Source organism: Phodopus roborovskii, unplaced genomic scaffold, assembly GCF_943737965.1.
Source record: "Phodopus roborovskii unplaced genomic scaffold, PHOROB, whole genome shotgun sequence".
Taxonomy (NCBI): domain Eukaryota; kingdom Metazoa; phylum Chordata; class Mammalia; order Rodentia; family Cricetidae; genus Phodopus; species Phodopus roborovskii.
The window spans coordinates 5,139,015-5,165,275 of NW_026126482.1; the positions used below are offsets into that span (position 1 = coordinate 5,139,015).

The window sequence follows — 26,261 nt, forward strand, 5'->3', positions numbered from 1 at the left end:
GTTAAATATGTGTGCATCATAGCACTTACGTTTATAGGATCAATTCCTGGAAACAGAGTAGATTCAGCAGCCTGGAAGACTTCCTGCTGAGGCCTGGCCCATGAGCCTTCTGTCACTGACAGTTTGACAAACAGTAGCCACTGTGTTTGGTTGCAGATGTAGGGCAGTGGGTAAGATTATCCAAGCCTTGCCCCTGGGGGAAGCCTGTGTTCTTGTGGTATTGAGAGGCAACATCAAGTCCCAAGGTATTCAAAGGCTGTCTTCTGAAAGCGGAGTAGATGGGCAGGGCAGGGGGAAGGGCCTGCACCCCTCACTGATTGGGTGACTTTCACGGGATTTCAGCGGAGAGTGGAGAGCGGGCAGGCGGGCTTGGCTCTGCTGGGATGATGCTAATGAAGCACCCTGGAGTACCCAGGGGCCTGGCTGGTGTCTCCACACTCCCCTCCCTCACTTTTGAGCTATTTTAGTTCAAGCACACATGCTCTTTGCAGTTCATGAGTCACGCAACTCCTGAGTGTCCCTACTCTTTTTGCCTCTGTTGTGGAGGATGAGCCGTTGGCATGACAACCACCCAGCCTTGCTCCTCTGCCTTTCAGGCATTGGTTCTGACTGGCGCCCGCCCGGTGACTCTGGCTCCTGATCCTAGAGACCACAGGTAGTGGAGACTAGTCCTTTCCCAAACGGTTCCCCCTGACCAGGCCTGAGAGAGGGGAGCAGGGAGCATGGAGCAGCCGGCCAGCGTTTAGGATTCTCTCCCGCCCTTTCTGCTGGAGGTTGCTCATTCTTGCTAAGGATGCATCCTTTCACTGAGCAGCACCCAGCCCCAGCCCCTGGATAGTTTCCATCACCATCTCGATTGCTGCAAACAGTTCTATGCCTGTTAAAAATTATTGGTGTGTGTGTGTGTTCCTGTATGTATGGGTGCAAGTGTGTAAGGTGTGCATGCATGTGCATGTATGTGCACTTAGAGGCCAAAAGACAACTCCAGGTGTCTTTCCTCAGGTACCACTCAACTTTCTTAGAGATAGGGTCTCAATGACCTGGAGCTCACCTCGTAGGCTAGGCTAGCTGGCCAGTGGGCCCCTAAGAGATTTTCTTGGAATTTCAAGTGTGTGTCCCCACGCCTATTTTTAGTTTTGTTTTTTTAAATTTATTTTGTAATGTGGGCTTTGGAGACCTAGGACCTGCCTATAAGGCAAAAACCTTACCCACCAACCCATCTTCCTTCCAGTTCTATTTTTGAGTTTTTGACTCTTGTAGCCCAGGCTAGACTCAAATTCCTGGTCATTTTGCCTCTATCTCCTGAGTGCTAGGGTTATAGGTGTGTGTGGCCACACTGTCTTTTATAACGATTTGCAGCTCCTCCGTGTTGTAGTATAGCTCAGCATTTTTTTTTCTTTCTTTTGGACAATAAATAGTATTTCATCCTGGCCTTTGCCTATGATGAGCGCTGCTTGCTCCTCACTAAGTTCCCAGATGGTACCTGTGTCTGTGTGGTGTATTCTCATTTCTTGGTGTGGGTGGAGGAGTGGGATTTCTCTTTTCCAAATTCTCCAGTCCCTCCCGAGTATTTGTTGTTAGATGTGATTTTGTGCATAGATATTGTAGTGGGTGTGGGGTGACATTGAGGACTTTGGACTTCTGTGACAATTGTGAGCATTGTGCCTGCTATTATTGGCCATTTCAGTGTCTTATTTAGAAAGATAGGTTTTGAAATCCCTCGTCTCCCTTTTAAAGTTAGATTATTTTCTATTGATTGTTCAGGCAGGTGTAAGTTTGAGTTAGTTTTATATTCTGGATGTATGTAAGTTTTCATATAAGTGTTTTGCCTCAAAACCCCATTCGATGGGTTGGGAATCCATATCTTCCAATGATGTCCTTTAAAGTGTGAATGTTGGATTTAGCTCAGTGCTAGAGCACTTGCTTAGCAAGCGCAAGGCTGTGGGTTCAGTCCTCAGCTCCAAAAACAAACAAACAAAAACAAAACAAAACAAAGACAGGGCTAAGTGTGAATGTTTTAAACATGAGCATCTGATTTAACATCTTTTTCTGTTGTTATTCATATTTTTGGTTTGATAGCTTTAAGGCCATTGCTTATCTGAGCCATGATTTCCCTGTGTTTTCTTCTAATAGGTTGGTACTTCTGACTCTTACACTTATATATTTGGTCTATACCCAAATATCTATACCCTGTCACTATTTGCTGAGAAGACTGTTGTTTCACGGTTATCTGGCCATGGCACACTTGTGGAAGCTGACTAAGGGGCTGGGGATGGCTCACTGGGTGAAGTGCTTGCCTTGCACGGGGGACCGAGTTCAGCTCTCCAGCCCCCAGGGAAACCCCAGGTGCAGCAGCTTTGTCTGTTGACTCCGTGTCAAGGGTGGGGTTGGGAGACAGAGATGGAGACAGGCAGATGGATCCCTAGGGCAAGGCATCCCAGCCAATCGTGATGAGTTTCAGCTTCGGTCAGTGACCGTGTCTCAAAAAGGAGGTGGGGGGCTCACAGGATGGGTCAGTAGGGCAGCTCTTCTCGGATTGAATGGCCTGGGTTTGATCTTTGGGACCCATGTGGTAGAATAAGAGAACTGATTCCATCCGGTTGCTCTTTGACCTTCATATGAACACACATGCTGCCATGGCATGACCTTCATATGAACACACATGCTGCCATGGCATGACCTTCTGGTGTACATACATGCTTGTCATGGTATAACCCTCATGTATGCAGACATGTTTGCCATGGTATGACCAAGTATATACACATGCTTGTCATGGCATGACCTTCACCTGTACACACATGCTTGCCATGGTGTGCCCCGCCCCAGCAAAATTAATAAATGTAACGAACTTCAAAAATAAGGTGGAAATGACTGAAGAAGACACCTGACATTGACCTCAGGCCTCCACATCAATGTGAACACGTGTGTGTACCTGTACACGTGTATACATATACATACATACATACATACATACATATGTATATATATGCACCTTCTCATAAGTTAACTGACCATAAATGTCATAAAATAAAAGTAACAGAAGTCCATTTTTTATGGGCTTCTAACTCTTCTCTGTTGACCTGTATAGTATCTTTGTTACTATTCCTGTTGCTATGACGAAATACTCCAACAAAGGCAACTTAGAGGGTGAAAGTTCACAGCCTGAGGTGACAGCCATCAGTGTGTGGAAGTCACAGCTTCAGGAGCTTGAACAGAGGACCACGCTGTTCCCACCGCCAAGAACCAGGGGCGCTCAGCTCACTTTCTCCTTTTCGCACCGTCCAGAGTCCCAACCTGGGGCCACTCACAGTGGGCGTGGGCGTGGGCAGGTTTTTCCATCTCAGTCAACCCAATCAGGATAACACGCCTTGGTTGCGCCTACGGCCACCTCCCAGGTGATCCTAGTTCACAACTGAGATCCCATCACAACAGCCGTTTTTATGTTAGTATATTCAGGGTTGGTTCTTGTTCCTTCCCATATTTTTAAAAAATGTCTATTTTTAGACAACAGTCTCACTGTTTTACCCAAAGTGGCCTCAAAACGGGGCCCCACAATGTTAGTCCCAGCTAAGGCAGTCAAGAAAATGGCGGGGACGTATTTGCTCATGTCTCATGTCCTTGCGGCTAGTTAGGGCAGAGTTGGTTCTGTGGCCGTTTGTGCTGGCTGCTGCAGAATGAGGTCCTGATGGTCTTCGCTGCTTGGTTCCCAAAGGCCCAGAAGCCCTGCCACTGGTACTCAACCCTTGTGTTTTCTGTCCCTCAGTGCCAGCCAGTGATGAAGCCCGGGGATACCTTGGAGAAAACACTGTATTTACAGTCTAGGGAACTCTGTTCAGGGTTCAGCTCTCTGGTTTGGGCAACCCTTCCCTTCTTTGGGTTTCGAAGGCCAAACGCTGCCCAAGGCCAGCAAGAGCGCTTGAAGTTCCTGCTGTCTCAGGCTTTATGATTCTGTTTCTCTGAGAGAAACTGAGACAGTGCATTGGTAGTTGACCATGGCTAAATGTACTGCTCCAGAGATAGCAAACGCATAACGTCTCTTCCCCCTGTCAGCCACGACAGACCCATGGATCCAACATCTTCAGATAGAAGCCAGCATGAGCAAACTGAGGTGAACTTGCCTTCTTACCTCTTACCTGTGCTAGCCCTTTAAGGGAGCGCCTAGTGGTGACAAGGGTATCATAGCAGGGGCCTGGGGAATTTGTGCACTCGCCTTAAGATCTCATCTTCATTTTCTCCTGTGCCTTTGAGAAACTCACTGGTTTCTCCGGGCCTCAGTTCCCTCATTGTAGGATGCAGGCATAGCAATTAGCCTTACTTCAGTGAGTTAGTTGCAGAGAGGATTAAATGAAATCATGTCTGGGGGGGGGGCAGAGTGCTTAGAAAAGAACTTGGCATCTCTCAGCAAATGCTGTCTACTACGTAAGCGAGAGGTGAGGTAAGAACTTGGAAGGCTGATGAAAAAGCTCTGGGATTGGCAATGTCTTGTGGTACCTTAAGGTGCTCAAGTATCCATTTTTTTTTTAAGGTGCTGGGGAACCAGCTGTAGACGGAGTTTCCTGTTCCCCATGGTCCTGCAGCTGTTTAGTCCCAAATATAAATGCACTGACGCTTATATTAACTGTAAATTGTTTGGCCGATGGCTCGGGCTTCTTATTGGCTATCTCTCTCTTAATTGTTAACCCATTTTTATTAATCTAAGTATTTCCACGTGGTCTTATCTTACTGAAGAGTGTCCAGACCTGGTACTCCTTCATTGACTACATGGTGTCTCTCTGGCGGCTCCTCCCTGCATCCCTCTTCCCAGAATTCTCCTTGTCTGGTAGCCTATACGTCCTGCCTGGCTACTGGCCAATCAGTGTTTTATTCATCAACCAATAAGAGAAACATACATACAGAAGGACATCCCCCCATCACCCAGCCCCACTGAACCCCAAATCTTACATATATGAGGCAGGCATTCCTCCACTGACCTATCCCTGGAGGCCTGTTTTACCTTGTGTTTTGAGACAGGCTCTCACTAAGCTGCCTGGGTTAGCCTTGAACTTACTCTACTGCCTTGAACTTGAGGCCCTCCGGCTCCTGAGCAGCTGGAATTATAGGCATGTGCCATCAAGTCCAGTTCTTCATTGACCCATTCTGTTGATGAACGTGGATTGATTCATTTCATGTATTTGCTTGTCTGAAAGCATGTTGGGCCTACTCTGCCGTAGGTATGTAGCCTAGTGTTTACGGTACGAAATCACATGCAGTGACAGCCACGTAAAATGAAGGTTGCGAGATTCTGGTGTGTGTGTGTGTGTGCATTTTCACAGGTTCTTGTGTCTTCACATGTGTGCACATATGTGTGGAGGCCAAAGAGGTCAATGTTGAACATCTCCCTTAACTTCTCTCCATCTTACTTTTTTTTTTTTTTTTTTTTGGTTTTTTTCGAGACAGGGTTTCTCTGTGTAGCCCTGGCTGTTCTGGAACTCACTCCTGTAGACCAGGCTGGTCTCGAACTCACAGAGATCTGCCTGCCTCTGCCTCCCTAGTGCTGGGATTAAAGGCGTGTGCCACCAACGCCTGGCTCTCCATCTTACTTTTAATAGAATATCTGCAACTGCTTGATAATTTCATACGTGCAAACAATGTATCTCGATCCTATGCACACCCAAACTCCACTCCCAACTCCCGAGCGTCTGGCGTGGCCTCATGTCTTCTTCTTGCCCTCTCCTTTTTTGTTATAACTGCTGCTGTTGACTTACACTGTTGAGTCAATCCTGAGTAGTCGTATCCGCAGCGAGCTCATGAGAGCAAGGCCATGCGCATGTTCTGAAGACAGAGTTTTACAGCACTCTCCTCATCCTCCAAGCCCTGCGTTCTTTCTAACCCTCTTCTATGATGTCCCCTGAACCTTCGGGTAGGGACTGATATGGATGTCCCTTTTAGGGCTGTGAGTGTCTGCATTAACTGTTGACCACTGTAGAGAGAAGTTTCTGTGGTCACGATTGATGGTGGCAGTAAACTGTGGTTATAAGTGTGCACCTTTAGAAGACAGTTGGATAACATGCCATTTTGCAAAGCGGAGTAGTAGGTTCTCTCCTAGAACCTACAGCCTCCTTAGCCATGGGTTTTGACCGGGTGTAGACCTCACATCCAAAAGCAGTTACTCCCATAACCACTGTGCCACTTTTGCGCCAGTGAGCGTATCTTGTCTGGCGGGTTGGCAGTGCGGTATACATCTATGTTTCATTTTTAGAAACAAGGTCTCTCACTGAGCTCGGAGCTTGAATATATGACTAGGGGGGCTGGCCAGCAAGTTTATGGGGTCTTCTTATTTCTACTGCTCCAGTGCTAGCATTGGAGGCTTGTATCATGGTATGTAGCTTTTAAAGTGACTTTTGGGGACTGAACTCATGTCTCTCATACTTGCATAGCAAACACTATCAACTGGGTCATATCCTCAGCCCATACGATTGCGTGTGTGTGTGTGTTTGTGAGTGTATGTGTGTGTGTCAGTGTGTGTGTATTTGTGTGTGTGTGTGTTTGTGTGTGTGTGAGCGTGTTGTATGTGTGTGACTGTGTGTGAGTGTGTGTGTATGTGTGATGTGTGTATGTGTGTGAGTGTGTGAAGGCGTGTATGTATGTGAATGTGTGTGAGTGTGTGTTTGTGTGTGTGTTTGTGTGAGTGTGTGTGTATTTGTGTGTGTGTTTGTGTGTGTGTTTGTGTGTGTGTGAGCGTGTTGTATGTGTGTGAGTGTGTGACTGTGTGTGAGTGTGTGTGTATGTGTGATGTGTGTATGTGTGTGAGTGTGTGAAGGCATGTATGTATGTGAATGTGTGTGAGTGTGTGTTTGTGTGAGTGTGTTTGTGTGAGTGTATGTGTGTATGTGTGTGAGTGTGTGTGAATGTGTGTATGTATGTGAATGTGTGAGTGTGTGTATTTGTGTGTGTGTGAATGTATGTATGTATGTATGTGAATGTGTGTGTATATGTGTGTGTGTGAGTATGTGTGTGAGTGTGTGTATTTGTGTGTGTGTGAGTGTGTGTATGTGTGTGAGTGTGTATGTGTGTGAGTGTGTATGTGTGTGAGTGTGTGAAGGTGTGTATGTATGTGAATGTGTGTGAGTGTGTATATGTGTGTGTGTTTGTGTGAGAGTGTGTGTGAGTGTATGTGTGTGTGGTGTGTATGTGTGTGAGTGTGTGAATGTGTGTATGTATGTGAATGTGTGTGAGTGTGTGAGTGTGTGTGTGCATGTGAGTGCATGAGACTTTATTCAGAGGTCAGAGAAGGACGTCAGGTATTATTACTTTGTCAATCACCCTATCCATGTTTCTGTATCTTTTGGGATAGTCTCTCACTGAACCTGCATTAGCGTGGCAGCCACTAAGCCCTAGTAATCTTCCTCTCTTCGTCTCCACTCACAAGCTCTGGAGTTACAGGCATGCTCATGGTCGCACCTGACTTTTTTTTTAATGTAGCAGCTGGAGAATTTGAACCAAACCCTCATTCCTGCACATCAAGCACTTTCACCTGCTGAGCTGTCTACCTGGCCCCAGACAATGGTTTCAAATGCATATACGTGTGCATTTACTTATATACGCATATACATTCCCTTTTCATATGCATATACGTGTGCATTTACTTATATACATATATACATTCCCTATATAGCAGTTGGGGAGGGTGGACCCATGCAAGTGTACTATCATTGGGCTGCAGCCCAGGCGAGATTCCTAGGGACTGCGGCAGTGGGAACTTGCTTGAGCTTGTTGGGAGTGCTGTGCGTCAGGGTGGTTTTTGGTGATGGTGTTAAGTCTGGGTGGGAGGAAAAGCACCTGAGTCTGACTTCTTTCTTACCAGTCTTGCATTTGCAGTGGAGCCCTAGGGGAACTGCTAGCATCCGGTCTTGCTATTGTCACACCTTGGTGACGTGCTCACGTTCCTTGGCATTAAGTCAGCCCTGAGCCAGTCTTGTCCTTATTCACTGCTGCATAACCTGGGGACCAGAGTGATGAGGATAAATGAAGCCACGGTGGACTTAATGGTCATGGAGTAGCTGGGCCTCTCTTGGTACTGTGGGAAAGTATGACCGTTAGCTCTGTCAGGGACTTGGAAACGTCACTGAGCCCCACTCCGTGGCTGTGTCAAGACAGAATCTCTGTGCCAGCCTCCTGATTGACCCCAGGGGGATGGGTGGGGGGGGTGGGTGTCCACGCTGTGACCCTTTCTGAGGCCTCTCTGGTGTCTTACAGTAAGCAGCTGCTGTGTGACGTGATGATCGTGGCAGAAGACGTGGAGATAGAAGCCCACCGTGTGGTCTTGGCAGCCTGCAGCCCTTACTTCTGTGCCATGTTCACAGGTACGGAGAGGGCACACGGTAACCGAAGGCGTCGGGAGAACACCCAGGTGGCCTGTGCTGGGGGAGGAATGGGGGAGGGAGGAGAGGCCGAGCTACGAGGAGCATCTGTGTTCTGAGCTTTGTACATGGAGAACTTGAAGGGACCGAAGCCAGCTGGACATGTAATCTTTCGGTCCCCACTGGGGACAAAGGTAGAATCAAAGGACCCGTGAGTCTCATGCATTGGCACTGGCATTAGAGCCGTGTGGGGCAGCTTGTTCACAGTGCGAACCTCTGACCGTCTGCTGGGCCTGCCCCAGGATTGTTGTTGTTCATCTCTGGTCATTTCCCCCAGGCAAGAGCCAGGGGCCTCCTGTAGTCTCTCTAAAGGTGTGGAACCCTCCAGAAGTGATGGCAGAAGAACAATGTCTGCCGTGACTCCACACCTTCGCCGAGTTTTCCCGGAAGAAGTGTGCTTGCCTAAGGGTCTCACTCACGTTCGCCTGGCCGTGGTCCCTGAATGCCACAGGCCGAGCTGTCATCTGCAGCACTTTGGTGTATGGTGCACATGGAGTGCTCTGGTGACTGCTGTGAGAGGGCGCCACCTGTGAGGCACCAAGCCTGCTGTGGCGTCCCTGTCCCTGCATTCTGGCCTGTGCCCTGCTGTCTGTCACACTTGTGCCCTGGCCCTCACATAGCTGCCTGCTTCTCATCCTGCACGTGTGTCCCCCTCAGAAAAGCCCTGTCCTGCCTTCACCATAGCTCCTCATCAGCCGTCTTCCATCCCACACTTAAAAACAAAACCAACCAACCAACCAAACAACCAAACAAACAACCACGAGATGGGTGGTGGCGGCGGCGGTGGCGGCCTTTAACCCCAGCACGCAGGAGGCAGAGGCAGGTGGATCTCTGTGAGTTCCAGGCCAGCCTGGTCTACAAAGTGAGTTCCAGGACAGCCAGATCTACACAGAGAAACCCTGTCTCGAAAACAAACAAAACTAAACAAATCCCTCCCCCCCAAACAAAACAAAACAAAACAAAACAAAAAACAAAAACAAAAACAAAAAAACCAAAACAAACTATAGCCACCTTTTTTTCCTGTGAAGATGGGCATCTTGTTTGACCTGTTGGTCACCGTATCTTAAATGCTCACAGCGGGACAGCAGTATTTTGGGAATGTGATGGTGAGCTTTAGGTGCCTAGGAGACGGCCCGTCAGTATCGAGTCCACACTGTCCACTCCAGGAAAAGTGAATGGGTGGAGGGAGGAAGAACAAGCTTGCAAAGATGGCGAAGGCAAACATTTCCACTCAGCAGAATCAGATTTGCCCCTACTGTGGTGCACAGCTGGGCAGGAGCGACCTGGCTGGAAGGGCCGTGGTATGGTCCTGCGAGAACCCCCCACGCATACATCCCCTGGCTCATCACACGAAGGAGTTGGTATCAGCTTGGAGTTGTGTACTGGTTGAAGTATGTCAGGCGTCCTGTCTCACTCCAGCCAGGGCAGGATTTATTACCATATAACCTGAAAAACAAAACAAAACAAAACAAAACAAAACAAAAACAAAAAAAAACCCAGCTGTGCTCGCCACCTGGGACTGACTCTCCGCCGTCCTTTAGAGTGGTCTCAAACTCTCAAACTCTAACTTGGAGGACTTTATCCACTTCCCCATCTTGCCTTTGCCTGCAGCTAGTTAATTTGGAGTAACTTAACTCTCTCCAATAGTTATTCAGCCACAGTTTCAGTATGCAGCTCAGTCAGTCACTCTTTGTATGTGTGGTTCAGTGCCCACACAGGAATCTGCTCAGAAATATAACAGATTGAACTGTTGGGTAGCGGAAATACCCCAGGAAATAGAGACAGTCGGGGAAGCACATGCTCCTAGGACAGATCTCGGCCTCTAGTAACTGAAGGGAGGAGAGAATCCAGAGGAACATGGTCTAATGTTCTCCCTGCCCACGCCCTTACATTGACCTGGTTACCGCCCATCCCTCATCCTTTATTCACCCTTCCTCCCATCCATTCAGATACCTTCCACATATATTGATTACAGAGAGAAAAATCAAAAAACAGGAGCAAGCAGAAGGTAAAAAAATTAAACTAAATCAACACACTATAGCATTTAAGTGACTGTTCTTTCAGATATTATATATATAATATATATGTACCTAACATATATATTATATATATAACTTATCTCTCAATATAGATGGGTTCACATATCTTCGAATAGCCATGCTTTAATAAACTATGTATTATTTAAAAGTTGCTACTAGTCTGGAATAGTTTTCTTTCCCATTTCCGTTTTGCCGAGCTCCTCTCCACCCTTAGTAGAGTCTTGCAGGCCCCTCCACACTTACTTAATTCCCTTCGCCACTATTCCCAGGTGCCTTGTGCTTCTCGTTAGTGTTACTGCTTACCTTAACACATCCCTAACCTCTGATTTTCCTTGTCAGTCGTCAGCTTTCTGAGCTTAAGTGCTGAGCGGGTGCTATCCGCCGCCAACAGGTGGCCCGTGAATGCTAATGGCACTTCACATCTGTCCTTCGCATGTTCCGTGTCTGTGAAGCCATGTCTGTATCCTAGTTCAACAGCTTCATAAGACTCCATCCTAATTGAAAATTCATTTCCTTATTTGCTAGAAATTATAGTTCTTCCCAGTGTTTTCTGTTACAGCTAATGTTTCCATGGGAATCTGCATCCTAATTGTTACTCGTACCTGTAATCGATTTGTTAGAATGGATTCCTATGACAGGAAGTACTTGGCTGAAGGCCATGTGCTGAGGGAGTGTCTCTTTGTCCCCCCAGGTCCTGAGGCCCCTTCATTGCTCTCAAAAGAACACATGGGTGCTATATTGGTTGTAAAGCTGTTGGCTGGTGGCTTGGGCTTTTTATTATCTCTGTCTTAATTATTAGCCCATAACTACTTAATTATTAGTTCTGTCTTAATTATTAACCCATAACTACTAATCTATGTATTTCTACATGGTCTTATCGGAGAATGCCTGACTCGTGTCCTCTCTTCCCAGGCTCACGTGTCGACTCTTTTCTGCTCCTCACCTCCTAGCCCCGCCTATCTTCTTGCCTGCCCAATCAGTGTTTTATTCATCAACCAATAAGGGAAACATATACACAACAACATCTGCCATCATCCATGCACATTAAAATCAACCTAGTATTAGATCTCTTTGTTTTATGCATGTGAGTGCTTTACCTGCACGTATGTGTGAGCACCTTGTGCGTGCCCGGTACCCACAGAGGTAAAAGAGGGCTCACATCCCTTGGGAGCAGAGTTTTGGATGGTTGTGAGCCACTTTGTGGGTTCTGGGAACCGAGCCTGAGTCTGAACCTGGATCATCATCATCATCTTCTTCTTCTTCTTCTTCTTCTTCTTCTTCTTCTTCTTCTTCTTCTTCTTCTTCTTTTTTATCCAAAGTGTGTTTATTGGGATGGTTCCCACTCCGCTGGAATCAGGTGCTGTTCGGTGTCGCTTCACCCTCCTGACAGCCCTGCTCTTCCGCCTGTGGGCTGATAGAGGACAGCGGAGTGGCCAGCACACGAGACCACCGTTTGTGCATGGCTAAAGACCGTGGTGATTTTGTAGCATCCTGGGCATTTCACATCCATAAAGTAGCAATTGGGGCTCTGCACCAGGCGCTTTTTCTTGTGTTTCCTCTTTTCCTCTTCTGGAGAGGGATGAAGGAGATCCTTTGGGAGAGGCATGTTCTTGTAGGGAGGTCATCACCGCCGGAAAGCTGAACCTGGGTCTTCTGCAAGAGCAACAAATATTCTTAACTGCTGAGCCATTGCTTCAGCCCTAGCCATGCACAGTTTAAAGATCCAGGAGATAGAACTATTTTATATACACATGCATGCATGCACACATGCACGCACACACGCATGCACACACACACACAAACACATGCATGCACACATGCATGCACACATGCATGCACACACACGCACACACACCCACACACGCACGCACACATGCACGCACGCGCATGCACACACACACACACACACACACACACACACACCACACAAGTATAATTGGAAACGGTATGCACCTGGATGTTCTAGTACATATAATTTTTTACTTTTTGTTCGTTCATGTTTTTCTGATTTTCCTTTCTGTGCTTTTGTTGGGACATACCCTTCAGACCCTATTGTCCCAGCCTGTCCTCCTGTGGGCACGGCATAAGCCTTGTATGTGTTTGAGTCCTCTTGGTCCTGCTTAAAACCTGGTAGAGATTAAAAAAAAAAAATCCTCAAAACATGGCAAAATGTTCCCACTTATCAGATCTGGCTTTAAAAGGCCCAGGTGGCTCCTGAGGAATCCATTCCTCTTAATGTGTTCAAGGCCAGAGGAAAAGGAAGTACAAATGGCCTTCTTTTGGCTGGGGAGCGTGGCGGATGTCTTTTATTCAGGCTTACGTGCCGCTACTTTTTCATCTCATGGCGGTTTGAGTGGGAATCCACATCCCCAACCACACCCACAATAGCATGGGAGACATGTTGTAAACTAAAGGTCTGAGAGCTTGCTTGGGTATCTACATCCATCCTGCCTGCAAAAGGATATGGAGTGGGCAAGTAATTTTATTGCTTCTGCTGCTTTTAGCATAGATTTGAGTAGAGAGGCTAGCAGAGCTATGTGATGTGATGCCCATCCTTTACTTGTGAACATGGAATGCATCCGACTTTCTCATGCTTTCTACCATCTAGCATCTCTATTTCAGGGGACACAAAGTTCTCAGGACAACTGGCAATCTGGCCAACTTAAGCTCTCTCTCTTTAAAAGGAGATTTATTTATTATTATTTTTTAAGTGACATGTCTATGTGTATGTATGCACACATGGACTCAGGTGCCCATAGAGGTCAGAGATGTGGATCCCTGGAGTTTGAGTTGTAGGCAGTTGTAAGTTGCCCAGGGCGAGTCTGGGAACTTGACTTGGATTCTTATCAAGAACAATATATATTTTCAACTGGTGAGTCACCCCTCTAGCCTCCTTGTTCTCTTTCTCTTTTTATTATGCCCTTTAACCCGTGTCCTGCTATCTTTTTATTCAGAGGTCTTTGATGTATGTGTCATCTAGACACATTAAAAGCAAGCCTCATTTTATGGTATCGAAGGAACTGAGGTCTAAGGAGTATGTGAACTCCGGGTCTTAGTCTTACCATAACGGCTAAAACAAAACACATTTCAGTTTTCAACCCAAGTAAAACCTTGGGAATAACCTTTGGATCCTAGTGTGTTAGAGTTATTGATAATGGTGATGGTGATGGTGGTGATGTCGGTAGTTTAACACGAATAATAAAAACCTAGAGACAGATATTGGGGTTCAAGCTGAAAGATGAGAGAAGCAGAGCAGCCTAGCTCTAGAGAGTTCTCGCCTCTACCGATGCGATTGTGTCCTCTGATTGCATCTCCAAACTGCACTGCTCTCCACTAAGCCTCAGACTGCAATCCTACACTGCTGTGTTCTCCATAACGTGCCTGTAGACTCATTGCCACAGGAGACCCTTCGTTTCTTCCTTATACACCTCTCTACTGCTGGGATTAAAGATGGAGCCGTCTTTCTCTTTTGGACTGATTTACTCTTGTGTAGCCCTGGGTGGTCTTGAACTCAGAGAGACTGATCTCCCGAGTCCTGGGATTAAAGGTGTGTGCCATCATGGCCTGGCGTCTGTGGCTGTCTAGTGTGGCTGGGTTTGCAAGCTTTATTAAATCACAAACAATATATCACCACATGGTGGTGGTGATGATGGTGGTGGTGATGATGGTGATGATGATGGCAATGCTGCTTGCTGATGGTTGTTGTTGGTGATGGTGCTGATAATGATGGCAATGGCAATGGTGGTTGATAGTTGTTGGTGATGATGATGATAATGATGATGTTAATGATAATGGCAGTGGTGATGGTGGTTATTATTGATGATGTTGGTAATGATGATGGCAGTGATGATGGTGATGATGATGGTGATGATGGTGATGGTGTTGGTAGTGGTGGTGATGATGGTAGTATTGGTGTTGTTGGTGGCGGTGGTAATGATGGTGATGGTGGTGGTGATGGTGATGATGGTAATAATGATGGTTGTGGTAATGGTGTTGGTGTTGGTGGTAATGATGGTGTGGTGGTGGTGGTGATGATGGTAATAATGATGGTGGTGGTGATGGTTGTGGTTGGTGGTGGTGGCAGTCACCACAGTAGCAGTCACAGCATAGCATGTGCCATTCTGAGAGTGGTGATGGAGAATGTGACGTGTCTTTATGGCCACACAGGGATTTCCTTCTGTTATTAACTAAGCAGGTAGAGGAGGGGTGAGTTTCAGGGAATCTGGAAGTTGGGTGATTCCTTACTGCGGCATTGCCAAATCCCAATCCCTGCTTTCACGCTCACATTGCCTGCTTTGGTTCTCACCGAGCCTAGGGATAAAGGCAGGACAGCCAATGCCCTTATTTCCCAGGAGATGAAGTTAGACTTTGGCAGTAAACTGGTCAGACCACCCACTGCCAGAGGACTAGCTAGGATTCCAGGAACAGATATACTATTGTTTTGTGCCATGTGAAGTTAACAGCTGAAGTGGGCCTCAGATCTCAGGCCTCACTCACTGAGTCGGCACATCGCAGGACCAGGGTGAGGGTTAGAACCGCCATCTTAGCACTTATGAGGGACCACTGAGTAAGGGGTAAGCGTTTTCCAGTTTCTTTCTGCCTAGTGCACAGGACTGAATTACAGCAGAGACCATTCAAGACAGGAGGAAGGGGGAATTCTATAACACAAGGACTCTTGAACATAGCTCTTCCTACCCTCCAAGAACATGCTCTTCAGAGACCCGATGCTAATCTACCATCCCTTTACCATTATCAAGCCGTTATTTGCTTACTAATAGGACTGGATTTGTCTGGAAGATGAGCCAGTGGTTTTTCTAGACTTCTTGAATCTTGATAATTCAAGATTTTTCTCTTCCTTGTTGGTTGAGTCTCTGCCCACCTGGTCCTGCTTGGCAGTCATTCGCCTGCGAGACAGGAACACACATACATTCAGTTTGCTTGTAGAATCTAGAATGTGGCCTCATATCTGATAGCCTGCGAAACTGTTCCTTTGGAACTTTCTATGGTTCTGAGAAAGGGGTGAGTTCAAAGTTCAAATCTGGAGCCCGAAGACTTCAAGGTCAGACCCTGAAATCTGGGCACTACATCTCCCTTGCTTGCTACAGGCTTTCTTGTTGGCTAATTTGCTTCTAGCCTTTTTCTTTGTCCCCCAAACCACTTAATGCAGGGCAGCTACAGTGACCAAACAAGCAGACACGGTGCATCCCTCAGCCACTCCCCTCCCAGGATGGCTTTCTGCTACCTTCATATGGGGTCTGTTAGCGCACAGGCAGCCCGGACCCCGCACACATCTCCAGCCCTCTCTCAAATTCATCCCTGCTCCTATGTGCTTCAGCTAGACTAGAGCTTACTCCTTTCAATGTTTGTTTGTTCATTTACTTTTGTTGTTGTTATTGTGTGTATGTGTGTGTGCGTGCGTGCGTGTGTGTGCGCGTGTGCGCATGTTTGTGTGTGTGTGCGTGCATGTGTGTATGTGTGTGTGCGTGCGTGCGTGTGTGTGCGTGTGCGCATGTTTGTGTGTGTGTGCGTGCATGCGTGCATGTGTGTGTGTGTGTGTGCCACAGACTGTGCGGAGGTCAGAGGACAGCTTGGGGACCTGGTTCTCTCTCCATTACAGGTCGCAGGGCTGGAACCAGGTTGTCAGGCTTGTATTGTTGGTGCGATTCACCTCGCTGATGCTACAGTGAACTTCTTACGGTTCTGTGACGGCAACTTTCTTCCTCACTCCTGGAACTCTTTCACCGTATTCTTCTTACACCTTTCCCAATCCCCTGGGAGCAGTGGACCCCACGACCAGGGAAGCAGATGTGTGCTCTTGTGTGTTCATCGTTTGTGTCTAGGGTACAGGGACCCCTGCCCTTCCAAAGGTCTTTCTCAGAAGAATCCCTTTTCTGACATTTAATACCATTTGTGGTTGTGGGTTTGATGCTGTCTGTCTCTGTCTTCCATCAACCTTAGCTCAGTGAGGACAGAAGGATGACTTGCTCACCATATGTCCTATAGGTCAAGCATGTGGGATGCATTTGGTATGTGCTAGCTGAATGATCAAATGTCTGTCCCTCATGGGACATGATTGTTAACACATGACAAACACAGATAGAGCCAAAGAGATATGAAGGCGAGTTTCCCTGGGGTGCCTGGCAGAGCCCCCTGGGAAAACCCCAGCCTAGGGGGCTCTTTTGGGGTTGAGCTCAGGGATGGAAAGAGTTACGGGGTCTGTGTTTCTATTTTCCACACCTATTCTTGTCACACCTTTTGAGATAAGGGAAGAATCAAGAATGGCCAAGCGCATAGCTTGATGTGGTGGCGCACTCTGTTATCTTAGCACTTGGGAGGCTGAGGCAGGAGGATTGTGAGTTTGTGGCCAGCCTGGGCTACATAATGAGACCCTGTGTTAAAACACAGAACAGAACCAGAAGGAGCAAGTCACTGGACGCCCCCTCTCCCCGAGGGATGACTGCAGCTCCCGCCATCATGAGCTGCCAAGAGAAAAGCTCCTCCTTCAGCTCCTACTCAATGGAACCCTTCCTAAGCCCCTGTGTCCTGTGTCAAGGCTGCTGGGGAATAAGCTCGACGAGATCCCAGCCCTCTTGCCTCTCGCTTGCAAAGCATTAAATAGTGGCCTGTCCTTACACTTTTGACCCATGGTTTAAGTTTTACAACTCTTTTGTCAAAGCCGTTGGCTAGAGCCTGGTTCAAAACATGGAGGGATTTATTAGCTATCAGTGTATTAGTACATGTGAGTCTAGATTAAGTCTAGACTTGGGCCAACTTCAAGTCCTAGCCCGGTCCCTTTCTTCTGTGTATAAACAACTCTTGAAATGCCAACTCATGATTTGTCAGGTGGCAGTAATGTCGTCACCCAGCTCTGGGAACTGTTACAAGGATTAAATGAAGTTCTGTGGATAGTCATTTAAGCAGAGGGCCTAATACACTGTAGTTAGTGACTGTTATTTCAGCCGTTTTTCAGGGCCAGTTTAAAGTCTTAATTTGGTTTTGTCATTTCTGCTGTTTCGTAACAACTAATAAGATTGGGGCTGACGAGGAGGCTGAGCAGGTGAAGGCACTTGCTGCCAAGCCTGAAGATAGGAGTTTGGACCCTGGAATCCACTGGTAAAAGGAGAGATGCTACTGTTGGTCGTCTGACCTTTACATGTGTGCTGGGACAGGCACATGCCAATACATGTGCATGCAAGCATCACACACACACACACACACACACACACACACACACACACACACACACGAGAGATGAACACAGGAAACTTTAGAAAATTGTAGGATTACTTTCTACAGTTATGTGCGTTAGTATTCAGGCATCTGTGCTGGCCTGCCCTCGGGATTCTGACAGGATACGCCCTCTGTCCCTAAGAGCATCACCTGTGCATACTCACTATATCCTCTTTTAGAAGGGCCCACCCCCTTTCCCCACCTCTCTCTCTCTCTCCCTCTCCCTCTCCCTCTCTCCCCCCCCCCCCCGCTGCTTCTGTGCCCAGAGGCTGGTCTCTCCCCTCCCTTTTCTCTTTTTACAATGCTTTTCCCTTAATAAGAAAACCCTTCTGCTTGAACTTTGTCACATGGTGTCTTTTTCTCTAGAGGCACTTTTTTAAAAAAATTAAAACAACATGACCACAGTTGTCTCTCAGTTTACTACAAGGGAACTTTCTTTTCATACATTTATTTATTTATTCTGTGTGTGTGTGTGTGTGTGTGTGTGTGTGTGTGTGTGTGTGTGTGGAGGTCAGAGGGTAACCTGTAGGGGTTGCTTCTCCACCTGTGGAGATTGAGCGCCACGGAGAGTCTTGGGGTCAGGAGCCTTTGCTCACCCTACCTCCTCGCGGGCCCGCCATGGATCACACTTAGAAAGTTACCGCAGCTCTGAGCCCTGAGGTTTTCTTTCACAGTGTCATTTTCTCATTTACTGAAATTTCATAATTACCCAAAGAGGCAGAGGAAAAAAAATCCCCAGAGTAGGGTTTCTTAAGCTTTTTCTACTGGTGAGCGTGGTACATATAAAAATATAAAGTCACTATATAAAACAGATATTAATTGGAAATGTCACAGAGAAATTTATTTTAAGGCAGTTCTCTTTTATTCTTATTGTTTATTTTTTTTTGAGACAGCAGGCCTGGTCTAGGCACTCATGACGTAGCCAAGGATGACCCTGAGCTTCGTATTCTCTTGCCTCCAATGTGAGACCAAAACAGGAACAAGGGCAGTGCACAGTGCTGGTTAACGGGAGGCCAAAACGGGAAAAACAGGCCTTACCTCCGGAAGTGTTGAGATTAATAGAACGTGTCACCATATCCTGTTTGAGCCTTGTTGGGGTTGAATTCAAGGCTTCCTGGGTGCTAGATAAGCACTCTTCCAAATGAGCTACATCCTCTGGTCTGTGAAGAAATTCTTTAGTGTATATACAATTTTATCGTTTGTTAAAGACGAGGACAGATTTTATACGCTAATGAAATGAATGGATATACAGTTAATTCTGAGTTTTGCAAGAGAAAAACCAGTTCCACAATTTTGAGCCAAAGTTGAAGCAAGCTTTAATTACATACTGGCAGGAAGTTGGACTCTGGCCAGATCCACTCCTGGGTTCGCAGGAAATGGCCACAGGTCACATTTTGCAGAGGCTTAACAAGGACAAAACCACAGGGCTGCCATCTCCCATCAGGTCCAAGCATGCATCCTGATGTATTTCCTGCCCACATGCCTCCCACCTACATCCAATCAGAGGCGTTTGTGTATCCTGACATATCTCCAGCCCACATGCCTCCACCCACATGTGATCAGACACGTCAGGCACAGGTGGATCGAACAAACATAACAAACAGGAACTTGCTCTTACCTGTCTGATCTGCAAACAGAACTCTTAACCTACAAGCTCTATCTTTCCTGTTTTGGTCTCCCATTGACTAGCAAGGTAGATTGTTCTCTATTTGGGTCTCACAATACATAAAGAGTTACATTTTGGCTGAATGTTTGACACTACAGGGCACAGGACATCTTCAGTGTTTTCAGTGTTGATGGTTATTTTAATTTTACAGTCATCAATGCTAAGGATGCCACTGCACATAGGTGCAAAACTGTAATGAGATGTCCACCCGGCCCGCACCTGTTGCAGGCATGACCTGGGGAGACTAAGTCTGGGGTCCTGGACCCCAGTGTTCTCTCTTGCTTCCTGGTCAGGGACAGAGAGCATCCGGAGGCATCCTTGGGATGAGAACCTGCGGCGGTCATCTGTTTCTGGTGTAAGTGATTTCTTCCCGAATAAACATCCATCAGCCTGTTTGTTTTCCCAGATTCTTATTTATCCATGATATTTGGTGTCAGAAAATGGCAGAAGCATATTTAGAGCCTTCTCAGAATTGCTGTCCAAATCACAAATCAAAATTTTTGTAGCTTTTTAAAGAAATGAAATTCAGGTCAGAAACTCAAACAGCAATTTTTAAAAGACATACATTTTAAACAGTGTACGAGGTATTGCGGCATTCCAAGCACAGTAGTTTTTGTTGACCCTGCCCCTTCTGCCCTCTTACTGACTTCTATGTCCCCACTCCCAGCCTCTCTCCCTTCTGGCTACCTGTGCTCTGTTTCCTCCCCTCAGTCTTCAACATCTCCCCACCCCCATTTTATGGTGACCCCTTTATGTTGTGTGACAAACACCCAGCCTCTCCCTCCCCATAAACATTAAAAACCAGAAAGTTAAGATCCATATATTAAGAAAGAACATACAACATTTATCTTTCTTAACCTGGGTTGCCTTGTTTTTTTTTTTTTCTATCTTTAAATTTTTATTTATTTATTTTTGTTTTTGAGACAGGGTTTCCCTGTGTATCTTTGGAGCTTGCCCTAGAATTAGCTCTTGTAGACCAATCTGGTCTCTAACTCACAGAGATCTGCCTGCCTTTACCTCCCAAAAAGATTGGGTTGCCTTGTCTAATAAAATACATTATTGTAAACTTCATTTCCTTTTATAGGAATAAAATCCCATTGTGTGTATGGACTGCATCTTCATTTTCCACTTGTCTGTTTGTTGGTGGACATGTGGACTGACTCCATTTCTTTATATTGTATATAGAGTAGCAGTGAACATGGATGTGTTTGGTGTGAACAGGGCAGCAGTGAGCATGGATGTGTTTGGTGTGAACAGAGCTGCAATGAGCATGGATGTGTTCAGTGTGTGTTCAAGACTGATATGATTTGGGTCAACAGGTAGTTCTGCTTTTAATTTTTTGGAAACTGGTTAGCAAAATTACTTCACCAGTTTACACTTGTACCAGGTGTAAATACATTTCTTCCACACATCCTCAAAAGCATTTATTGTCACTGGTTTTCTTGGTGATAGCCATTCTGACTGGGTTGTAATAGACTCTCAAAGTAGTTTTAATATATATTTCCCTTATAGTTAATAATATCAAACAGTTTAAAAAACATTGGCCACTTTTGTTTCTACTTTAGATAAATATTTCTTTAAGCCAATTTACTGATTCACAATGTGTTTTGTGTGTGTATGTTCAACTTTGTAATTTGTGTGTATGTGCGTGTGCATGCGTGTGCTTGTGTGCGCATGTGTGCATCTGTGTGTGTGTGCAAGCACATATGTGTGGAAGTGATGACAGACTTTGGGTGTTGATTCCTCCCTTTTTACCTTGTCTGAGGCAGAACCCCTTCCCCACTGAGTGGTCCAGGCTGCACTTTTAGCTTCTGGAGATTGCCCATCTCCGTCTCCTGCAGGGATGCTCTGGGACTGTGGCCAGCTTCCATGTGGCTCTGTGGATCCAGGCTCAGGCCGTCTGCCTTGTGTGGCAAATGCTTTTCCCCACTGATCCATCTCCACAGACCCTTAGTTCTTTGTATTATGTATTCTAAACATTAACCCCATATCTGAAGCGCAGCAAGCAAACACTCTCTCCCATTCTGTGTTCCCCTCTGCTATAGTGTCCGCTGCTTCAGACGGCAGCCTTTAAAATCAAATATTCCAACACAACACGGTGCAGAGACATACACTGCTGTGATGTGTGCTGAGGGATGACAGCAGGGAAACACTTAAACTCTTTGTTTTCCAGATTTAAGTGACTATGTCTCTGTAGGTGCAGAACAACTTATATGTGCAATAAAAATGAGGCAGTCCATAAAATACATTCCTGAGGCCAAGCCAATGTGTTTCAGGCAGTTTCTTGGTGTGGCAGAGTGGTGGCGTGTGCAGTGCACAGAGCACACATGTGTTCAGGACAAGTCTGCAGCAAGGCTGAACGGCCATACCCCGTTGAGTACTGCCAGAGACCATGTGGGTCCTCAGTGTGCCTGATTTCGAGTGCCGAGCATGACGATGTCCACGGGCCAGGAAGCTCTGTCTGAAGAAGCCTGCTTACCTTTCGTGGGCCATAGAACCCTGAAAGAATCTGCCAAATCTGTTGTTGTCCCAGAAAACAGATCTCTCAACCCTGCGCCCAAGGGTGTGTGAATACACACAGAGGTTTTCAAGCAGTTTCAATAGTTTCTATTTGTTTCTATGAAGCTCTAAAGCCCTAACTTGACTCCCACACACAGATTCCATAGAGGGAGGCTGGTCAGCCAGACCTGACTGCATGCCTCTGAGCTCTTACAGCCAGCTGCTCTTTCAAAGGCCCAAGTTCTTAAACCTAGCATTATTTGTGGTACAAATAGCAGTTGGGCCCTAACTAGTGAACTTATATAGTCACTTGGAAGAAGAAACATTAAGTTCTGATTTCTTCGCCTGTGCTTGGTTTTGTTTGTGTGACACAATATCAACTCTGGAGGGTCAGGGCCCACATCTTAGGGACGGGAGGAGTCTGCCACCTTCCCCTCACCTCTGCCTCCTGGCCAGGAGACCCTGCTGCGTTCTAGTCGATGACCTTCACAGTAGCCAGAGAGGGGGAAGACACTGAGGGTTCCTGGTCAAGCTGGTCTGAGAGGGAGACTGTGCATGCCGGATGTGACAAATCCAACACCGTCCACCCCCCAAACCCCCCAGTCACTCAGATCTGGCGCTGTGGTAGGATGGGCCCTGTGGGTGGTGGAATGCCTCTGTAGCTTGGAGGTGGGCGTCAGAAGCCTGTGAGTTACGCTCTACTGAATCATCTCAGCTCTGGCATGGATCTGAGAGAGAGCAGTGCCCAGGCTGTTTGCACACTCACACCAGCTCCTGGCTGTGTTGTTTCCCATAGTCAGATTACCCTCCATTTTGGTCTTTGTCTCCTGAAGTTCCCAGCGCTTGCTGAAGAGCCTGGTCCTAGGTCAGCGCCAGCATCGTTTGGTCTTGTGGCTGGTATTGCTCTTGCTTCTTGGCTACCTACTCTTTCTTGGGTTATTATCCAGGCCTCAGCTGCCTCATCTGCCCCCAGTGCCACTCTGTCCCATCCCTGCACCCAGAGTTTTGTTCAGAAATTTCCATCCATCAGGGAAATCCACAACTGGCCAAAATGACTGACCCTGTGGTATCCACCTACAGTACCCAAGGCTCAAGGAGCCCCAGGGAAGAAGAAAACCAGAAGGATTATAAGAGTCAGAGGACCAGGGCTTGTCTGCTGAGAGGTAGTCTCTTCTGTTTTTGACAGGGAGCTGTACCTGTGAAATCATATTGACAGTCATCTAAGCAATACCTCCAAAATGACAACAACTTGTCATCTCACAGGGCTCCTTCCCTACAGGCAGTCAGTGATGGGTGAGAGTCTCCAGAGAGGATCCCCCTGAGAGATTATCCAGTCCTGAATGGTCAGCCCTAAACACATAGATGTATGAGCAAAGCTAACTGGACTCAGTAGGTTGTTTTTTTTTATATGCACATCTGTGTGGAAGAAGAGGTCATACATTTTAGAGGACTTTTTGGGGCACGAGAGGAATTGTGGGGTGGTGGGGCGTGGGAAGGGTAGAGCCGATGTAAAAACAGTACACAGGTATGAAATTCTCAAGAGAAATGTTTCTTCTGTTCTTGTAATTCCTGTTTATAACCTCACAGGGGCGTTGCCCTTTAGATGAAGCTCCTTTGTACGATGTATAGGATTCTGCTAGCTATGGCCATGTGTACCTTTCTCTAGTATGATGTGTAGGACTCTATCAGCTATGGCCATGGTTCTAGCATGATGTATGGGGTTCTACCAGCTGTGGCCATGGGCACTTTCTCTAGTGTGATGTGTAGGACTCTGCCAGCTGTGGCCATGGGCACCTTTCTCTAGTGTGATGTGTAGGACTCTGCCAGCTGTGGCCATGGGCACTTTCTCTAGTGTGATGTGTAGGACTCTGCCAGCTGTGGCCATGGGCACCTTTCTCTAGCTTCCTCCCTCACACTGTACACTGTCCCAGCCACACTGGCCTCTCACTGTCCTTTGGATACAGTATCATCTTGGATCCTTTCTCCTTTACACTTAGCCCACATCCACCCCTCCTTCCCACATTTGCTGTCTCGGGAGCATCTCTTCACCCTGTCACCCCCAGATAAATGTGCTCTCCCCTGGGAGGCCTCGCTATCGCTCCCAGGTTCGGTCTATTGTTTCTTCTCTGTGTTTCTGGAACTCAGGACGGCATGGTACTAAAAGCTGTGAATTTTCAAGTCAGATTCCCTTTCAACCACCTCAGCCCTTTAGATGTATGAGCACAACAAGATGAAGGGTCTGCCTTCCCGGACCTTGTTTTTCTCTCTGAAAGAGGAGGGTAATATTACAAACAGCACACGTTTCTGTGGAGTCTGGAAGAGGCAAGAATTTGAAGTGCTACACTCAGAGTTGACCACAGTTCCCACTCAACAAGTACTCACTTTCCATGTTGTCAGGGTGGGTTGTGCATATTTATATTCCTCTCATGAGGCTTGCCCTCCTTCAGGGCCGGTGAAGAGTGTGCTCGCCATATCGGGTCTTGGATGCAGTCGTCAGTAAGACTCGCTCCAGGCCTTGTCTACAGAATGAGTGACAGAACACAGAACGACTATAGTCGGTTTAGTTATTTATTGTTTAAATTTTTTCTTATTTTACATATCGATCCCAGTTCCCTCTCCCTCCCACCCTCCCATGGCCCCCACAGAATCCCCCATCCCAACCCCCATCCACTCCCCAGGGAGGGTGAGGCCTTCCGCGAGGGATCATCAAAGTCTGTCAAGTCATTTGCAGTAGGGCCCAGGCCCTCCCCACTGTTTCTAGGGTAAGGGAGCATCCGTCCATGGGGAATGTGCTCCTGAAGTCTGTTCCTGCACCAGGGATACATCCTGGTTCCACTGTCAGGGTCATTATGACCTTGATGTCCGTGCCCCATTCTCTCTGTCTGGCAGTTTCCAGGACAGCACAGGAAGCAAACTGGCCACAGGCGTCCAATCCGTGTCCTTCCTACAGGTGACATGTCAGAGAGCAAAGCCAAGAAGATTGAGATCAAGGACGTGGATGGGCAGACGCTCAGTAAGCTGATTGACTACATCTACACTGCAGAGATCGAGGTGACGGAGGAGAACGTACAGGTAATCTTGGCCAGTGGCCCAGGGCCGCACACTCTGTGCCTGCCATTTAACGCTGTCAGCTCCTCAGGCGTCACTAAAGAGGGAAGCAAGCTGCAGGGTTAAGCCCCCTGACTTTTGTCACATGGTCAACCAGTGGACCGGCTGGCCCCAAGTGTCCATGTCTGGCCTAAGTAGCTGTGCTTTTCAGCATTGGGTCACACAAGAGCTCTGTGTGAGCCCGGCCCAGGGGTGAGGAGTTTTAGCTCACGTTGTGTTTTGCTTGTGGAGGAAGAGCCAGCTTGGCGATCCCTCTTCTCTCCAGGTTAACCTAGGGCGCGAGAGGCTGTGTAGTGAGACACCCACCCGTCCGCACCTGTCGCACCGACCACACCCACTGGGGCGTGGGGACAGGTGGGTTCTAGGTCTGGGGTCCTGGACCCCAGCTTGATCTCTTACTTCCTGGTCTGGTTGCGGAGAGCATGGGGGTGGGGTGGGGCGGTGGCATCCTTGGAGCCGGAACCCACAGCGGTCATCTGCTTCTGGTGTAAGTGATTTCTCCCCGAATAAACATCAGTCAGCCTGTATCGTGTCCCAGAATCTTATCTCCCACGCAATAAGGCTGCTAATGTTTCTTATCTTCTAGCTTTGGTCGTGTAAAGGCCCTGAACTCGGGGATGCAGTCGCAGAGTGTGTGGTTATGATGTACTGTGTGCCTTTCCCCTCTTCCCAAGCCCTGCCTGGCCCTCAGCCATCTGAGGCCTGGGAAAGAGAAGTCAGTGAAGACAAAGGGGACCCAAGAGAGGACACCATATTGTGCTCCAGCTGGGGAGACAATGGGGAGGCGCCCCTGGCCTCCATAGATCATGGGGCTAAACAGACAGGGATGCATTCTTTTGCTCTGACCATTTAACAAGACTAATGGAATATAAGTGTCTTGAAGGGTATTGTTGTTGTTGTTGTTTAGTTTTGCTTTTTGGCTGTTTTGTTTTTGCACAAAGCCACCTAATTTGCCTGAGGCAAGCACCTCTTGTTGGTCAAGATGCCCGCTTCCCCTGGTTACAGACACCACATTGGTTGGCGCTGTCTGAGAGGCTGCACTGGAAATTACTTGTTCTTCCCATGCAGTCCCAGTGTCCCAATTACCCGCCATACCCTTTGTTGGGTACCTGTAGATGTAACAGCACTGGTCCCCTGTGTAGACCGGGCTGGCCTTGAACCCATAGAGATCCACCTGCCTCTGTTTCTTGAACTGGGATTAAAGGCGTGGCTCAACATACATTTACCCAACGTAAAATGTGTAATTTGGATCATAAGGAAAGGTTCTGGTGTGTTCTTACTTCCTGGCAGGGATAAGATGATAACAGCAAGGAGGTATAA

The 26,261-nt window shown here is 47.2% G+C and overlaps 1 protein-coding gene across 1 annotated transcript in view; it reads left to right on the forward strand.

The window, feature by feature from the left end:
• Window positions 1-26,261, forward strand: part of Klhl3 (kelch like family member 3) — a 104,654-nt gene that overhangs the window by 22,621 nt on the left and 55,772 nt on the right. The window contains exons 3-4 of the mRNA XM_051194542.1: window positions 8,236-8,342; window positions 24,784-24,905. Of these exons, the coding sequence (XP_051050499.1) occupies window positions 8,236-8,342; window positions 24,784-24,905 (229 nt within the window). The remainder of the gene's footprint in view (window positions 1-8,235; window positions 8,343-24,783; window positions 24,906-26,261) is intronic.